This window comes from Ciona robusta, chromosome 1, assembly GCF_009617815.1.
Source record: "Ciona robusta chromosome 1, ASM961781v2".
Classification (NCBI taxonomy): domain Eukaryota; kingdom Metazoa; phylum Chordata; class Ascidiacea; order Phlebobranchia; family Cionidae; genus Ciona; species Ciona robusta.
Window position 1 is genome coordinate 10,893,597 of NC_143235.1, and position 14,904 is coordinate 10,908,500.

The 14,904-nt window shown below is 34.0% G+C and overlaps 3 protein-coding genes across 6 annotated transcripts; 1 reads left to right on the forward strand and 2 right to left on the reverse strand.

The window, feature by feature from the left end:
- Positions 1 to 90: 90 nt before the first annotated feature.
- Positions 91 to 9,095, reverse strand: LOC149743096 (dolichyl-diphosphooligosaccharide--protein glycosyltransferase subunit STT3B-like). Of its 2 annotated transcripts, XM_089882573.1 has the most exons (20): positions 8,884 to 9,095; positions 8,625 to 8,733; positions 7,922 to 8,120; positions 7,235 to 7,389; positions 6,856 to 6,955; positions 6,439 to 6,537; positions 5,968 to 6,114; positions 5,401 to 5,604; positions 5,012 to 5,139; positions 4,661 to 4,726; positions 4,549 to 4,572; positions 4,204 to 4,327; positions 3,842 to 3,930; positions 3,339 to 3,457; positions 2,999 to 3,170; positions 2,298 to 2,432; positions 1,856 to 1,992; positions 1,268 to 1,408; positions 952 to 1,033; positions 91 to 822 (listed from the first exon to the last, which is right to left on the reverse strand). In XM_089882573.1, the coding sequence occupies exons 1-20, from the start codon at positions 9,093 to 9,095 to the stop codon at positions 697 to 699; spliced, it is 2,568 nt and encodes an 855-aa protein (XP_089738699.1). In that variant the 3' UTR covers positions 91 to 696. The 2 variants fall into 2 exon arrangements, with proteins under 2 accessions (XP_089738699.1, XP_089738708.1); XM_089882582.1 differs by lacking the exon at positions 4,549 to 4,572.
- Positions 9,059 to 10,357, reverse strand: LOC149743097 (dolichyl-diphosphooligosaccharide--protein glycosyltransferase subunit KCP2-like). The gene has a single exon (XM_089883594.1). The coding sequence runs from the start codon at positions 10,210 to 10,212 to the stop codon at positions 9,802 to 9,804; it is 411 nt and encodes a 136-aa protein (XP_089739720.1). The 5' UTR covers positions 10,213 to 10,357; the 3' UTR covers positions 9,059 to 9,801.
- Positions 10,358 to 11,468: 1,111 nt separating this feature from the next.
- Positions 11,469 to 14,598, forward strand: LOC149743098 (uncharacterized). Of its 3 annotated transcripts, none has more exons than XM_089883417.1 (6): positions 11,469 to 11,679; positions 11,806 to 11,843; positions 12,756 to 12,887; positions 13,305 to 13,397; positions 13,458 to 13,640; positions 14,067 to 14,598. In XM_089883417.1, exons 1-5 carry the CDS (start codon positions 11,505 to 11,507, stop codon positions 13,623 to 13,625), a joined length of 606 nt encoding a protein of 201 aa, XP_089739543.1. In that variant the 5' UTR covers positions 11,469 to 11,504; the 3' UTR covers positions 13,626 to 13,640; positions 14,067 to 14,598. The 3 variants fall into 3 exon arrangements, with proteins under 3 accessions (XP_089739543.1, XP_089739528.1, XP_089739535.1); XM_089883402.1 differs by having other exon boundaries at positions 13,458 to 13,568; XM_089883409.1 differs by having other exon boundaries at positions 11,471 to 11,679; positions 13,458 to 13,553.
- The last annotated feature ends 306 nt before the right edge of the window (positions 14,599 to 14,904 follow it).

Below are 14,904 nucleotides of genomic sequence, written 5' to 3' on the forward strand. Positions count from 1 at the left end.
TGAAACAACAATACAGTTTTGTGAATTTTGATCCTAATTCGAGGCGACCTTCTTCTCGCGACGGAATATTTGGGTCTTTCAATAAGCGAGTAATCAGCAGCTTTATTTATTTCCCCGTTTCAAACATAGGCATCACGATACAAGGTGTACACAAAAAAATGCTACCTTTCTGTGTAATGGAACAATTAATGTTGACGCGGCATTTCCAATTTGCTGAAGCAGAAGCCAGCAGCAAATGACGATGAACTTACGAAGTGAAATTGGACGAATTTCTTCAAGTAGCCGATTTTCGGAAAACACATAATTAGTTGCGCTTTCCACAGTATTGGGAGATGGGTGTAAAAATGACGGACCGAGTACAAACACACACGCATAGATACATACATACAAACACGACGAACCATACAGCCCGTGTGTATATTTCTTTAGGTGAAATACTCGTTTTAGTGTAACGTAACGACACGAACATAAGACTGCATCGGAAACAGTACGGTTATAGACACTCGGTAAATTTTCATTGGCACACCAAATACGATTGTAATACACCGGTTGAGAGACGACAAATTGTGCTGCAGAAAAGACAGTAGCGAAACCATATGCTAAATTCTGGCGGTTCCGATTTTTTCCGCATTTTCCGGTTTAAAACCAATCATTGCACAGTCGTTTTCATGACGTTGCAGCTGCGTTATAGTGACATCACAGTGACCTTTTGTTTGCTTTGCGTGACCTTTTCGTCGTCTTCTGATTGGTTACTGGGCGAGATCGTAAACCTTTTTTCGTCTCCAGTTTGTTTTTAATGAAACCTCGACGTTTTTTGGATGTCTGAACGACATAGGGCATAATAAAAACGGTTTTGTAATTATGGGCACAAAGCTATCAAAACTACAGAGTACATTGCATTGGTTTACCTATTACTTTATTAAAATAAATGATGTGTCAAAGTTGGCTTACCTTTCTAGACATATGCTTAGCTTTGTAATGTTTGGACACAGGAGGGCGACCAAGAGGTACGCGGTTTGCTGGCTTCTTCACTCTGTTTAAAAAAGAAGCCGTTTTAAAATATGTACAAATTCAAAACGACGTTAATGATGGTAACTCAACATCACGACCATGTAATCACGGCCGTGATTGTGTTTTGATATCACGACCGTGATTGTGCGTGTTTGTATCAAGAATATACTTATGTGACCTTTTTTACGATTGCGTAATTAACGTGAAATACAATTCTATGAATACACGATCACAAATATATTCACCATGAACTTACTTGTATATCCTAACCAACCAGTGTTCCGATGTATATGCTTCTTCCAAATGTTCAAACTTGATATTTTTGTTTCCAATCTCAACATTCCGTGTTCGATCGTAACCTGGTGGACTCCTGAAATCCATCTGCAACTCCCCGAACCTGGATGTCAAAAATATAATGTTTCTATGCAGTAAGGTTCAGGATTTATTGTTGAAATAATCAGCCATCACCCACAAAGCTACATATGTGGTTCTCCTTAAACAGGCACAAGTGTATAAAACAAAAAAAACTGTGGTATTTATAACGACTGTTGTTTCCTGCCACGTGAAGTTTAAGCAAGTTGCATTTATACATTCCCTTGTCTGTACGATGATCATTATTATTTAAATTTTGTATTAAGACACATACTACTGCTGACAAACATATAATACTTGATCAATCTTTATATAGGTTTTCAGATATGATGCCCAAAATATCAAAACTTGGTGGTGGTTGTTACAAAGTGGTTAAACAAATTCACAGAGCAAAAAAAAATCTCTCTCTTTTTGAATCTTTCTTTAAACTTATTTTTAAAATTATATAAAAAATATATTTAATTTGTTTTACCGATAATAGCTCATCTTGTACATGAGACAGTTAAGCAGGGTGGGGGAACCCCCTTTATCGACACGAAATTCCCCGTTCTGGGTGAAGTATTTGCTTTCCTTGATATCACCAGGGTGTTCCCCTTCAGCGATACGCACCTGTATAAGATTTCTTTGTTCAGAACAAACACTAACGAAGCCAGAAAATAATAAAGACAGTGGTTTTTAAGATAAGAGGGATAATTATTTTAGTAAAACACTTTCACTTTACAGTGCAATTGATATACCCTATTATAATGAGAAAAGTCTGAACTTCCTTAAACCAAAAATTTGTCAACAGAACTGCGTTTTCGATCCAATAAATTTCAGGCTAAAAAAATGTGCCGATATTTATTTATTTTTATTATCTTTGATCTGTTGCCAAAAAAAGCAAACTATAAGAAAAACATGAGAGCAAAACTTACCATCCATAGAAACTTATTGATGTCATCGCCCGAGTATCCGATCATACCTCCAAATATAATGAGGACATAATCAACATCCAACATCCTCATGATCTCTATGGATTTATCTTCCGTGGATGCCATTGCTTTACCAACCTAATCAAAATATCATTGATGATTAAATTGTCAAAAAATACAAAAAAATTCCTTTTTTTATTGCGAGAAATAAATACCCTGCTGCTGTAGTTACCAAACAAAACATGTTACTTGAAATAGCTCTAGTAATTTTTTGGAATAAATTTCACATGTGAGTATCCCAAGATTAATCACTCCAGAAAAATTGCTAAGCTTCATATGTTAGTTATACTAAAGTATATCAATCATATTTGTTGAATCAAATATATATATATAGTAGAGTGGGGAAGATGGGACACCTTTTCATTCTATTTTCTCACTCTGTTTGGTAGTAAACAGAAAAAAACATTTAAAGATTAATAAAAATGTATGCTCATGGCGCCTATAGACACTTGTTCATTGTCTAAAACAGGATCAGGATATTTAGATACTATGTGCCAAAGGTGTTTTGTCCCCCTCCCAACTGTAAATATATATTTTAAATAACTTCACTTATTTCCTGACTTGCGTTTCAGCATTATGGTGTTATATGTTATGTAAGTGCTTTATACAGATAAATAACTTATAGAAAGTAGTAAAATACCCACCAATGCAATATGACTGTTGTTCCAAGTGTTATTATCAACAAGTGTTGTTCGGTTAGCCATCCCCGCAATCTGGTATCCGTAGTCCCACCATGACATCACACGTGCTCGGTCATGCGTGTTCTGTCTCAACCAATGGTAAGCCTCACGAAAATCATCAAGAATAACTCGAGACCTTAAGTAAAACAGTTTTTGGTAAAAAAAGGCAAATATTTTTTTGGTAAGATTTTAAAGTTACTGCTATTTTTGAAATATATAATATCTAAATCTTATTTAATTTTTTTTTTAGAATTTGTGGTACATAGTTTGCTGACAAAATAAATTAATGTAATTTTTATGTTACCCGTCGTTATTATAGGAAGCAAGCACGACACTTGGACTCGAGTAAGCATTGCTCGTCACCCATGTGCAGTGAACCACGAAAAGCATCAACATCAACAAGAATGACATCATCACAAGACCCTTTGACATCATCAAAGTTATTATTAGGTGAAAAAAAATAACTTAAAATTTTATGTAAACAAATAGGCTTACAGCTGTCTTGCTAAGTGATAGTATTCCGCATATATATAAAATATAATTTAATGCAAGTTGGACAATGTTTTTCAGTAAAAGATGCCGAACTTATTTAAAACCTCCTTAACATAAGATGCACCATCATTTTTTTTCAGTTCTTTAGATATGAAAATTTAAAACATAAATTTGTCAACAATTAAGATTTTAAACACTATCATTTTATGACAAATTCCAACATACGGCATGCAATAAAAGTCAGTAAATTGGGCCATATGATACAAAGCATGGACGTAATGTTTTTATACAAGTCATACTGACATTTATGCTCACCTTAACATTTGCACCAAGACCGACAAATTCTTGTTTATTTTTCTTACCACCAGTAGGTGGGGCTGATGAGGAACTCGATTTCTTTGCAGCTGAAAATTAAAAGCATTTATTTGATTTTTTTTAAGTCACAAGTTAAAAAAATAAAATTTTAGATCGCTATAAAAAATATATATATTTTTAAGGCAAAAGTTTTAACAAGGCTTTGTCAAGTTCCAACATATTATAGAACTGTTGTTCATTTCTATTTTTTTAAACTAAAAAAAAAAACAAGTTGTGTGTTGCGAATCAACTCTGGTGGAAATTCATGACGTACCACACTGCATGACCTTCTATTCTGTAGATTAAAACAAAATAATTTTAACCTCGATTGCTTTTTCCTGCTTTGTCATACAAACTACGAGGGGATTGTGACTCAGCATTTTGTGCTTCATCGCCCTCGCTATCGTCATCATCTCCAACCATCGCATATTCACCATTGTCGTTGTTCTGCATGAACGAGCATGTTTATTTTTATTTTTTACATAAGAAATATAAAAAATATTTTTCTTCCTGGCATTAAATTGTCTGCACATTGTATTTAAAGTCTTTACTAAAAGTGCAACGAAAAACGATCAAAATTTGCAGCCACCTTTTAAAATTCATACCCATACAAAAGTCACCACGCTACCATAAACTATCACCAACTGGCAACCAACCTAAACAATTACCTGCGACTTTTCAAGCTGCCACTCCTGGCCATAAGCATGAAAAAAACAATTTTCGAATAAAACAACCACATATTTGCCCCACAAAACCAAGTATGACATCATAATAGCTTACCCGAGCTATGCTGGCTCTCTTTTTGTTTTCTTTCTTGTTTTTTAAATTTCCTTCATTGTCATCATCCTAATGAATTAAAATAATAATTTTATTAATTATGTTTGGTAATCAGGGAAAATTTAATATGCCAATTTAAAAGAAACAACTAAAAATTTTTTTTTAAATGTAGACGTTTTAGGTTTTTAACAAAATTATAAAATATATTTTCCTAATTTGTTGATAATTTTAGATTTCTAAACAGTATGCCTAAATTTTAGGCCTATATTAATATTAATACCATAAATTAAGGTCACTGTTCATAGAAACAGCAGATAGAGTATGTATGTGTTATTAACAAAAAATAGTTTTCACCTTGATAAAATAGCTAAGTGTTGCCGAAAAAGTGATGCCAGCTAGCATACACACAACTGGTGTAAGTGTCAACATCAAACGAACCATTACACCGGCAAAATAAGCTGCAAACACTGCATACAGGACCACTGCGCAACAGAACAGAATAAAATGTTACAACTTTTTTATAATATTTTCGAAATTTATTTAAAATTTTTAAAAACATACAGTTTTACTTAGTTTAGCATTAAAGAATAAGAAAATAAACAAAAACATTTTTTAAAACAACTAATTTATGAACAATTTAATTACTGAACAAAATACCATTCAAAAGACCATGCCTATAAAAACCTCACTAATTTCTAAAAGATGAACACCTGAAATACATTAAAAAGAGCAAGTCATCTCACCAAAAACTCTTTCATCATTTATCTTATGGATGCAAAGCCAGATTCCTACTGGGAAAGTGCATGAGAGGACATGAAGATCAAAGAAGAAGGATGACCATGTGGTTGGCTGATGTTCGGACACAGATGCAATGATCGGGATGTGGATCTTCGCGTACCCCGTGTCCCACAGCGAGTAAAACCTTCCACTCCATGGAGCGATATATCCTGGTATAAGAAATCGAATTACTTAAAGCCACAGTTTTTTAAAGATTTTCTTTAGTTGTGAACTATAAGCTTCTGAAACAGTGGTTAACAGTTAACTTGGTATGACCATTTCTATATTTACTTAATTATTTGCCTTTTACTTCCAAGCAATTAGTTTTTGAACATATACATACATATTATACCAGATTTTTTGTCATTTAAAATTAGTGTAGCATTAGACATTTTCAATACAATATATACATAACTGTAATAAAGTAAAAATATAATCAAATAAAGAATTCAATTCATTTGTCATGTAGTGAAGAACTATTTCCCTACACTAACATAGTGATAATTTAGTGCTGAAACTCAATGCATATTCACCTGCATAAGTGAGTGCAACCACACCAACCACAAGGACAACACACATGATAAGGATGGCGAGGAAGAAGAGTGATCGGAATTGTTGTTTGGTCGTGCGTGAACGAACGTAGTCGAGAAAACAATAAACTTGCAGAAGAAGGAAAACGCCTGAAGTAAAATACCTCTATGAGGAACTTTCAACGATGAAATAAAACTTCTTTAATCAGTAAAATAAAAAAAGGGTTACATTTGTTTCACAGGAATGTATGTCTAACTTTCCATGCCTATTCTTCATTGTAAAAAGTTTGAGGTCTATGATTATTGTATGTAAGAGTCCAGTTCTCTGCTACAAGAATAATTTTATGAACATTTTAATCTTGATTCACTGGACCTTGTACTTTAATTGCAGCCAAATTAAAAATTCCAATTAAAATCTAAAATCTTTAATTTTTTTACATTTTTTTTGTTTTTTAAGTTTTAAATTCTATGCACCTGCGGACGCCATATGCTCGCTCGTTCTTATTGGTTGAAAACCAACGAATGGAATTTGCATTGAAAGCAGGAGACCCAGGATAAAGAATGTGGTGTATGCTGTGGAGATGAAATATTAGTTTATAAGCTCAGGAGGGTTGCATTAATCTTTATTGGCTGTTGTTTTAATAAGCAACATATATATGTATTCAAAGTGGTCAAAACAATCAAAGAAACTCGCTGTTAGAATATTAAAAATATCAAATTAAAAAATTTACCAAAAAATGAAAAGTTGACAGTAGTGTATTAAAAGATGTATTTGATAATGCAAATTTAATTCTAAAATGCCAGTCATAATAACTACACATGATGATGTGACTGCTATACTTAAGGGTGGTATTACGGATATACATAGGGAAATGAATCAAACAATCTTACCAACATATACTCTGCTGGAGAATCTTTGCATTAGCAGCAACACAAACACATGGAGTGGGATAAGGTTTATAATGAACACATAACCTCCCCATGCTGATACCTGTGTTTTTAACCATTGTTAAAGATTAGTTAACTCAAATGATGGACCATGGAATTTATAAAAAAATATGTAAATATGCAAAACTTATTACAAATTATAAAGCTATATATACACCAATGACATCATGTACGTATTTTTGAATTACTTAAAAGATTCTATATTGCTATAGACCTATAGCCTATATGCATATTTGTGAATGTTGTAATTTAGCTGCAACTTATTTGAAGTTTTATATTTGTATGAAAAAAGGAAAGTTGTAGCTCCAAAGTATGTACTTACCATATAGAAATAGGAAAGTGCGCAACAAACAGCCCAGAACACGGAGCCTTTCTTTAATGCCTTGATCCACAAGAAATAAGTGAACTGAAGCGCAAAAATTGCAACACCTTCGTTGTCATAGCTGCCTGCCACTGACCGTGAAATGTAGCCAGGCACTAAAATATAGAGTAAACAGATAAAATTGACAAAAAGTGACATTTCAATTAAAGAATGTGTGTGTTTGATACAAAGACACAATTCCCATGTCTGTTGAATTATTAATAATGGAACAAATGTAAAAGCTAACATTGCGTAAATTCAATATTACTGTTAGTTTTAAAGTGAAAGAAATGACAGTATTGACTTGTTTTTACACATAACAAAATATAGGCCTACTTAAATAGAAAAAAAAAACAAAATATAAAAAATAAAATGCATCATTTAAACACACGTAATAAGATGGCAAAATGTAAAATATATTTTTTTTAAAACTTTATTAAAAACATTGACATAATGATGAAACTTTAATCTCTTTCCTTTTTCCTATAAACTGGGATTGAAGACTGAATTGTTTAATTTTAAGAACTGGTTCAATAAGCATAAATAATGAACCGAGGTTCGAACAGCTTTTTCTCAGTTTCTGAACAACAAACACACACATAAATAACATTACACATAAAGAACTTGATCAACACATTTGCCCCTTACCTATTGCTATGAAACAAGCAGCAAAAAGACCTGCTCCCGAACTCCACAATTCCTTTGTAAGGAAAAATGTAGCAATTGAGGTCAAGCCACTAAATAAAGGTGCAAGGAAGACACAAACATCACGTATGTGGACTGTGATGTGGAGGCTGTTCAATATCCAATGTAGTAAGCCAGCAGTAACCATCAAACCAGGGTAGATCTAAAAAAATGTCATTTTATCTTTAAAAGCTGAACAACAGAAAGTTATAACATCTTTATGGGTAAGTGTTTTTCTGTATAAGAACTTGTAACAGTGATTTAGTGAGTTGATGCAAGCGAATCAGTACAGGATGCTGTTTAGTTGTTTACTTCCTTGAAATGAAATCCACTGACAAACGATTGTCAACCAATGCTATTTATTATCGGTACTTCTAAAGTTCTACAGTTACATAGCTAGGTGGTACCTTCATGTTGAAGGCTTTAACTCAATTATAATTAAATGTTTGTATAATCTTTTTAATTAAGCTCGGTTGAAGTTTTTATCAGGTTTTAGTTACCACAAATATATTGTATCTTGAAAACCCATTGCATAGTTTAGAAAAACACCTTTTTTTGCACAGAACAAACATGAAACAACTGTATAATTCAAGGTCAACAGGTTACTGTAAAACAAGAACTAGTCCCCCAAACACACAAGTAGTTAAAAAAGTGACAAAACACTTACAGTGCCACCCACAATCCTCCCAAGTGGGTACCATGCTCGTTCATCGAACCAGTTTAAAAAGTCATAGTAACCGAACGTAGACAGGCGGTGAGTTGCTCTGTAGTTAAACCTGCAATGAATACAGACTTTTGAAGAGGTTTTATTCATCATTTGAACTATATATGTACTTTTTTTAACATTACAAAATTATATTTATAAGATATTCAACACAAAGAAAAACCATGTTTCACGATACACATTTGACATTATAAAAACCCACCATGGATCAAATTCATGGATAATGCTTTCAAATCGAATCACTGCGAATAATCTTGACGCAAACGCTATGAGGCAGCAGAGAGCAAGCACAACGACTATAATAAGCGAGGTTAAAGCCCCGGGATTCCTAATTCCTTCTAGACCACCTACCAGGCCACCAGTGGCCATCTTATAACCTACGTTGGTTAATAAACAAGTTTTATTGCCATGCATGTGATATAAGCCAATATGGGAGAATAGCGAGTGCAGTTTTTTTTACTTGAATGTAACATTACAAAAGTTAAACAGCTTTTTTTAAAGTTTAATAGATTTTGGAAGATTTCAAGTGTTGACATTACAGTTTAACAACTAACATTATTTTAAACATTAAAAAATTGCAAACATTTGCCACACTCCCTATACTGTCACAAAAGGAATGTTTACACTCTTCACAAAGCTACAATTTATTCATTGATTGTTTTATCAAAATGCGTTATAATAACTTTAAACTGAAAAAAAAACTATTTAAAACTAGGAATCATTTTTACGGAAATTTAATGAAATTATATATAGTATTGAGCATTATGCAATGCTTTGAATAAAACTCCATTATATACAGATGAACTGCTGTTGGTTTAAATTAAAAGGCACAGAGGGTAAACAGCAATACGTGTTTTACATGTTTCATCATACAGAACAAATTGAGCAATGCGGACACGAATGCAAATAATTGCTTCATATTAATCGAGTGTTTGTAGTTGAAGACCAACAGTAAAAGCGCAACAGTTGCTTCAGAAATAAAACATCACCAAAATTTAATTAATCACGAAATAGATATTTATATATATGTTTTTAAATATTTCTGACATGCTGGCAGAAAGGTTCAAAAAACACCCAACACATATTAGAACTATTGACTAAAATCAGAGAAGTTCGGTTTTTAATGCTTCTTCTTCTTTTGAACTTTTGCCTTTGGACCTGGTGTTGTTGGAACAGCACCCTGGTACATGGAGCTGGATATTTGGTTGACGAAATACAGCATAGCACTGGAGAATCCGAAACAAGTTGTCACGCAAACTCTGTGCACCAACCCTGATGCAGTCATGGCAAGAACAAGGCAAATGAGAACCTCTGGGAAAAGCTTGGCTTGGAAGTTGTCATCCAAAAACACATTCTCCAGATTGCTAACGCCTGTAAGTAGCATAAGGAAGAGGACCGATCCAATAAAACCGCCCAAAATTGTAAACCATTCGGTCGATCCAAGTTGCACCTTGAAATATTGCATTCCGGCGAACAGAAGAACTGACGATGTTAGAGACACAACAGCAGATGTAGATGTACTGACAGCCATATTATTTCCTTGCAATGATATACAATACTTAATACAAAATCTTACGCTGTCCTTGTGTTCAGTAAAGTCGAATACAAGCGATTTTAGACTGACGTATAACTTTAAATCTCTTTACTATCGTTCCGAAAAAAGCGTGAGTTGGCGGCGTAACCTTTCACCCCAAGCCAACCGAATCGCGACGTGTACGACTATAGAAATCGTATAAATTTTTGTTATAAAGTGGGGTGTTAAAACATCGCTTTGTCTGCGGCCTAGTGTAATTAGACTGCATACTAGTTTATTACAAATGTGTAAATGTTTGCATACATTTCCTTTACAAATGACGCATTGTACTAATGGTCATACAAACCGAAGTGGGCCAATAAATGTTTACTGACTATCACAAAAAGAAGTGTTTTATCCTACTTGCATTTGTAATTATATAAACTAAAGCGAAATAAAACAAAGACGATGTACTCCATGTCGTACAAGTTTAATCACGCTAAAATGATGTCATAAGAACAATATCTCTGTTGATCCGCGTTGCCTGCACCGCTATCAACTTAACCACCGTATCTAAAGTGTCTTCTACTCAACAAAGATAACGTTTTAAAAATAGTCACGCTCTTTGTGAAATGCAAATGCAACCGCTAGTTACGGTGGTGCGGTCAGACAAGGCAGTCATTTAAAACTATTGTAATTTAAAAACAAATGCGGTCGACGAAGTAGACGTTATGGAAAGGGATTAATAATTTAGTCTTTCGTTACAGCGTTTTGTGACAATCTGTCAAAGCGATCTTGACAAAGTGCAAGTTTATTTTCAAGCTGTATAAGATTCTTCATTTCATGCCTATTTTTACGAACCACTCTTGTTAAATATTCGGCTTTTTTAGTCAAATCTTCAACGTTTCGATTGCTAGCTTTGCACGAGGAAATCATAACTCTTGCGTCATTTGTTTTACTTTTTGTGCGCCTTCTCAGCTTGTCCAGCGTAAAGAACATTTCTTGAAAGTACTGACTTAAATTTTCTTCCGAAAAAGTATCACCGTTGAAAGAGTCCTGCCATTCTTTCGACATGGCGCGCTTAAAAAGGATAACCATGTACAATAGTACAGTTTGTATTTCCTCTGAGTTTCGTTATCTTTATACATAGGATAGTAGGTTGAACGAAAATTACTTTTATCTTTACATTATGACGGACATAATCATTATTTTGACGCAATAAAGGTGTTCAAAATGTAAAAAAAATCTTAAAAATATAGATATCTTAAATAGTTTTAAAAACCTTCTGTTAAAAACCTTTCAGACCAAAGATGCTAGTTGTATTTTGGATAGCTGTACTGTCCACTGCGACAAAGTGTTATTGTGACTTAGATCCAAATGACGACTGGGTAATTCCGGTTAATGAAAAACCAAAAACACAAAATACATCATCGGTACAGACTTTTGTGGTGAAGAAAAACGTTCTTAAACGATCAGTTGACAGTGGTAATGTGGAAATGTATAAATTGTTTAAATAAACCTATTTATATGTCTGAGAATTAAACGACATGATGCGTAGCCTATATATTGTTGCTATACATACAATTAAAGTACCTTCAAATTCTGTTTTAGAATCAAGCGGCCAGGACATTTCTTATTCGACGTCCATCGTAAGTTAGCACTTTCAGCACGAAAATTATGCAATGCATAGTCCATACATAAACACTTTACGGACTCATTTACCTATGCTATAAAAAACTTTTTTTCTTAAAGATAAACGCGATTGATAGTAATGAAATGAGATCCATAATATATATAGGGTGGGGAAAGATAGGACACCTTTTCATTTTATTTTCTCATCCCATTTGATAGTAAAAAGGAACATTCAAAGAATTATAAAACCGTATTCCCCAACTCTCATAGACCGTTGTTAATTGTTTAAAATGCGATCAGCATATTTGGATATTATGGGCTAAAGGTGTCCCGTCTTTCTCAACGCTCCTATATATCTAAGCCACCTCGATGCTCACAGAGTCATGGAAACACCTTTCTACGGCTCTCGATGCTCATAGCCTATTATTTACCAATAGCAACATTTTAACCTTAGCTCATATTCATCTGAAAACCTCCCTATACTTTATATATAGTACTGTGGGATAAGACGGGACACCTTAAGCACATAATATCCAAATATGCTGATCGTATTTTGAATCATTAACAACGGTTTTTAGGTGTCTTGAGAACACGGTTTCATAACTCTTTGACTGTTCTTTGTTTACTACCAAATGGTACGAGAAAACATAAAGAAAGAATGTCCCATCTTCCCCACCATACTATATTTCTAATAGACTGTGATTGGAACAAGTAATAGAACATATATGTCGCGCTGTAGTTGGCCTTTGGCGTTTACCCTATGTGTGTTTAGTCAACCAACTATATAGTCATCGCCATCATCGGCACAATCCGTATAATCAGGTGTGTAGGCAAATGTTTCTAATAGGTTAATTGCCAGCATTATTAATTATTGAAAACTCGTCTTCTCAATTCCAACTTTGTCTATATAAATCAGTATTTTTTAAAAGAACGTGGACACTAATCCAGCAATCGAACCTCCTTGTATGTTACCTAGCAACGCATTCACGTCATCGGGACCACGTGACGTACCGTCCAACATCCGGGAAGTATTAACATTCGAAGACTTGACAAGTGACACGGTAAACTATGCTAAATTGACTAAAGACGTACAGGTTTTGGTTGCAACCAACGCTTGTTTATATCACACCTATAAACAGTTGATTTTTGTATATTCTTTAAAATGTTTAAAATGTTCTAATATGGGAGAACTCGACACGAATAATATAGGAGAACTCTATCTATTACCAAAATATAAGAAATGCAAATATATTGCTATACATGCCCTATTATACATTTCAAATGAGACAGAGCTGGTACTAGTAGGCATATATTCGCGACACCGACCGCTGTAACTATATAATGCAGATTAGGACAATTTTACCCAACATAGCACATACGACGTAGGAGCAATACAGCATTGTACTTGACGTAGAATTTCACCTTTCACCGAAATATTCACGTACACAATTTAAACTGTTGTTTTTACACTCACATAGGTTCAGTTAGCTGTTCAACTCGCTCAGATACAATACATGGCAGAATCAATGTCTGAGTTAAGAATAACGAAGTTGCTGGGAGGGTGTAAACAGGTAAAAAGTCAATTTTTTACTTATATATAAGAATTCCTTGTTACTTGAATTTGTTTTTAGTACATCTCTGGCTATCTCTATTACTTGATGTTTAAAGCGATCGAAACAATCCCATGTGAGAGAAATTTCGAGCATAATTGTACCGGAGTGGTAAAGGTTGGTTGTTTCAAAGTAAATCAAATAACTCTCGTGATGAAAACAGAGCTCAGTTATGTAGCAAATGCTTAATACTTACCAGACACGGTAACGATGTTTCAAAACGTAGTATAATATATATAGTAGGGTGGGGAAGATGGGACACTTTTAGCACAAAATATATAAATATTCTGGTCGTGTTTTAAACAATTAACAATGGTCTATGGAAGTCGCGAGGACAAGGTTTTATAATTCTTTGAATGTTCTTTGTTTACTACCAAAATGTACGAGAAAATAGAATGAAAAGGTGTCCCATCTTCCCCCATCCTACTATACGACTATAAGTGAAAAGGAAATTCGGGAACTTCGATTTAAAAAGTATTTAATCTAAAATGTTTTTTTTTGAAAATTATAATAAATTAAATAAAGGCTTTTGGTAACTTTGACCCTTAAAGCATTCTTTTTACTAATTCGGTATCGAAAATAGCCACCCTTGTATGTGACGTATATTTCTGATTTTGTTTTAAATTTCAGTTGTACCATGAGTGTCGGGCACGGGTTCACACCACGTATCTTGCGCCTTGGAATCCTTTCTTTGTGGAATGTAAATCACCCGCCTACTATGCCCTTCCATGGCGAAGAATAACTTCATAGATCATAGGACATAAATGAATTGCATGCTGTAGTTACGCACATTACTTTATAACATTGGCTGCAATAATAGGGTGCTTGACAGATATAAAACATGAAGGTCTAAGAAATAAGTATAATGACATCGACGTTATATATATAGTAGGGTTGGGGAAGATGGGACATCTTTTCGTTCTATTTTCTCGTCATATCTAGTAAAAAAAAACAAAGAACATTTAGAGAATTATAAAACCGTTTCCTCACGACTCTCATAGACCGTTGCTAATTGTTTATAAAAGGTGCCCCATCCCCCCACCCTACTATATGTAACTTACAAATTGAATGTTCGAGTAAGAAATATGAAAGTTTGCGGGATCGGCGCTGCCACTGTGGGCGTATATCTGCCCTTGATAAATACACTTTACAATTTCACTAACCTAGTGGTCTCTTATGTCATGATTTATCTAAATTGACGACAGCGATGCAAAAAATCACTCACACAGTTATATGGTTGGCATCGATGAGGAAAGATGGGACACATTTCGCGCGTAATATCCTAATATTATGATCGTGTTTTAAATAATTAACAACGGTCTATGGAATTTACGAAAATATGGTTTTATATTTTATTGATTGTTTTTTGTTTATTACAAAATGGGACGAGAAAAAAAAAGAAAAGATGTCCAATCTTCCCCCTAGGACCTTACCCCACTTTATGTATGGTAATTTGTAAGCGGACACG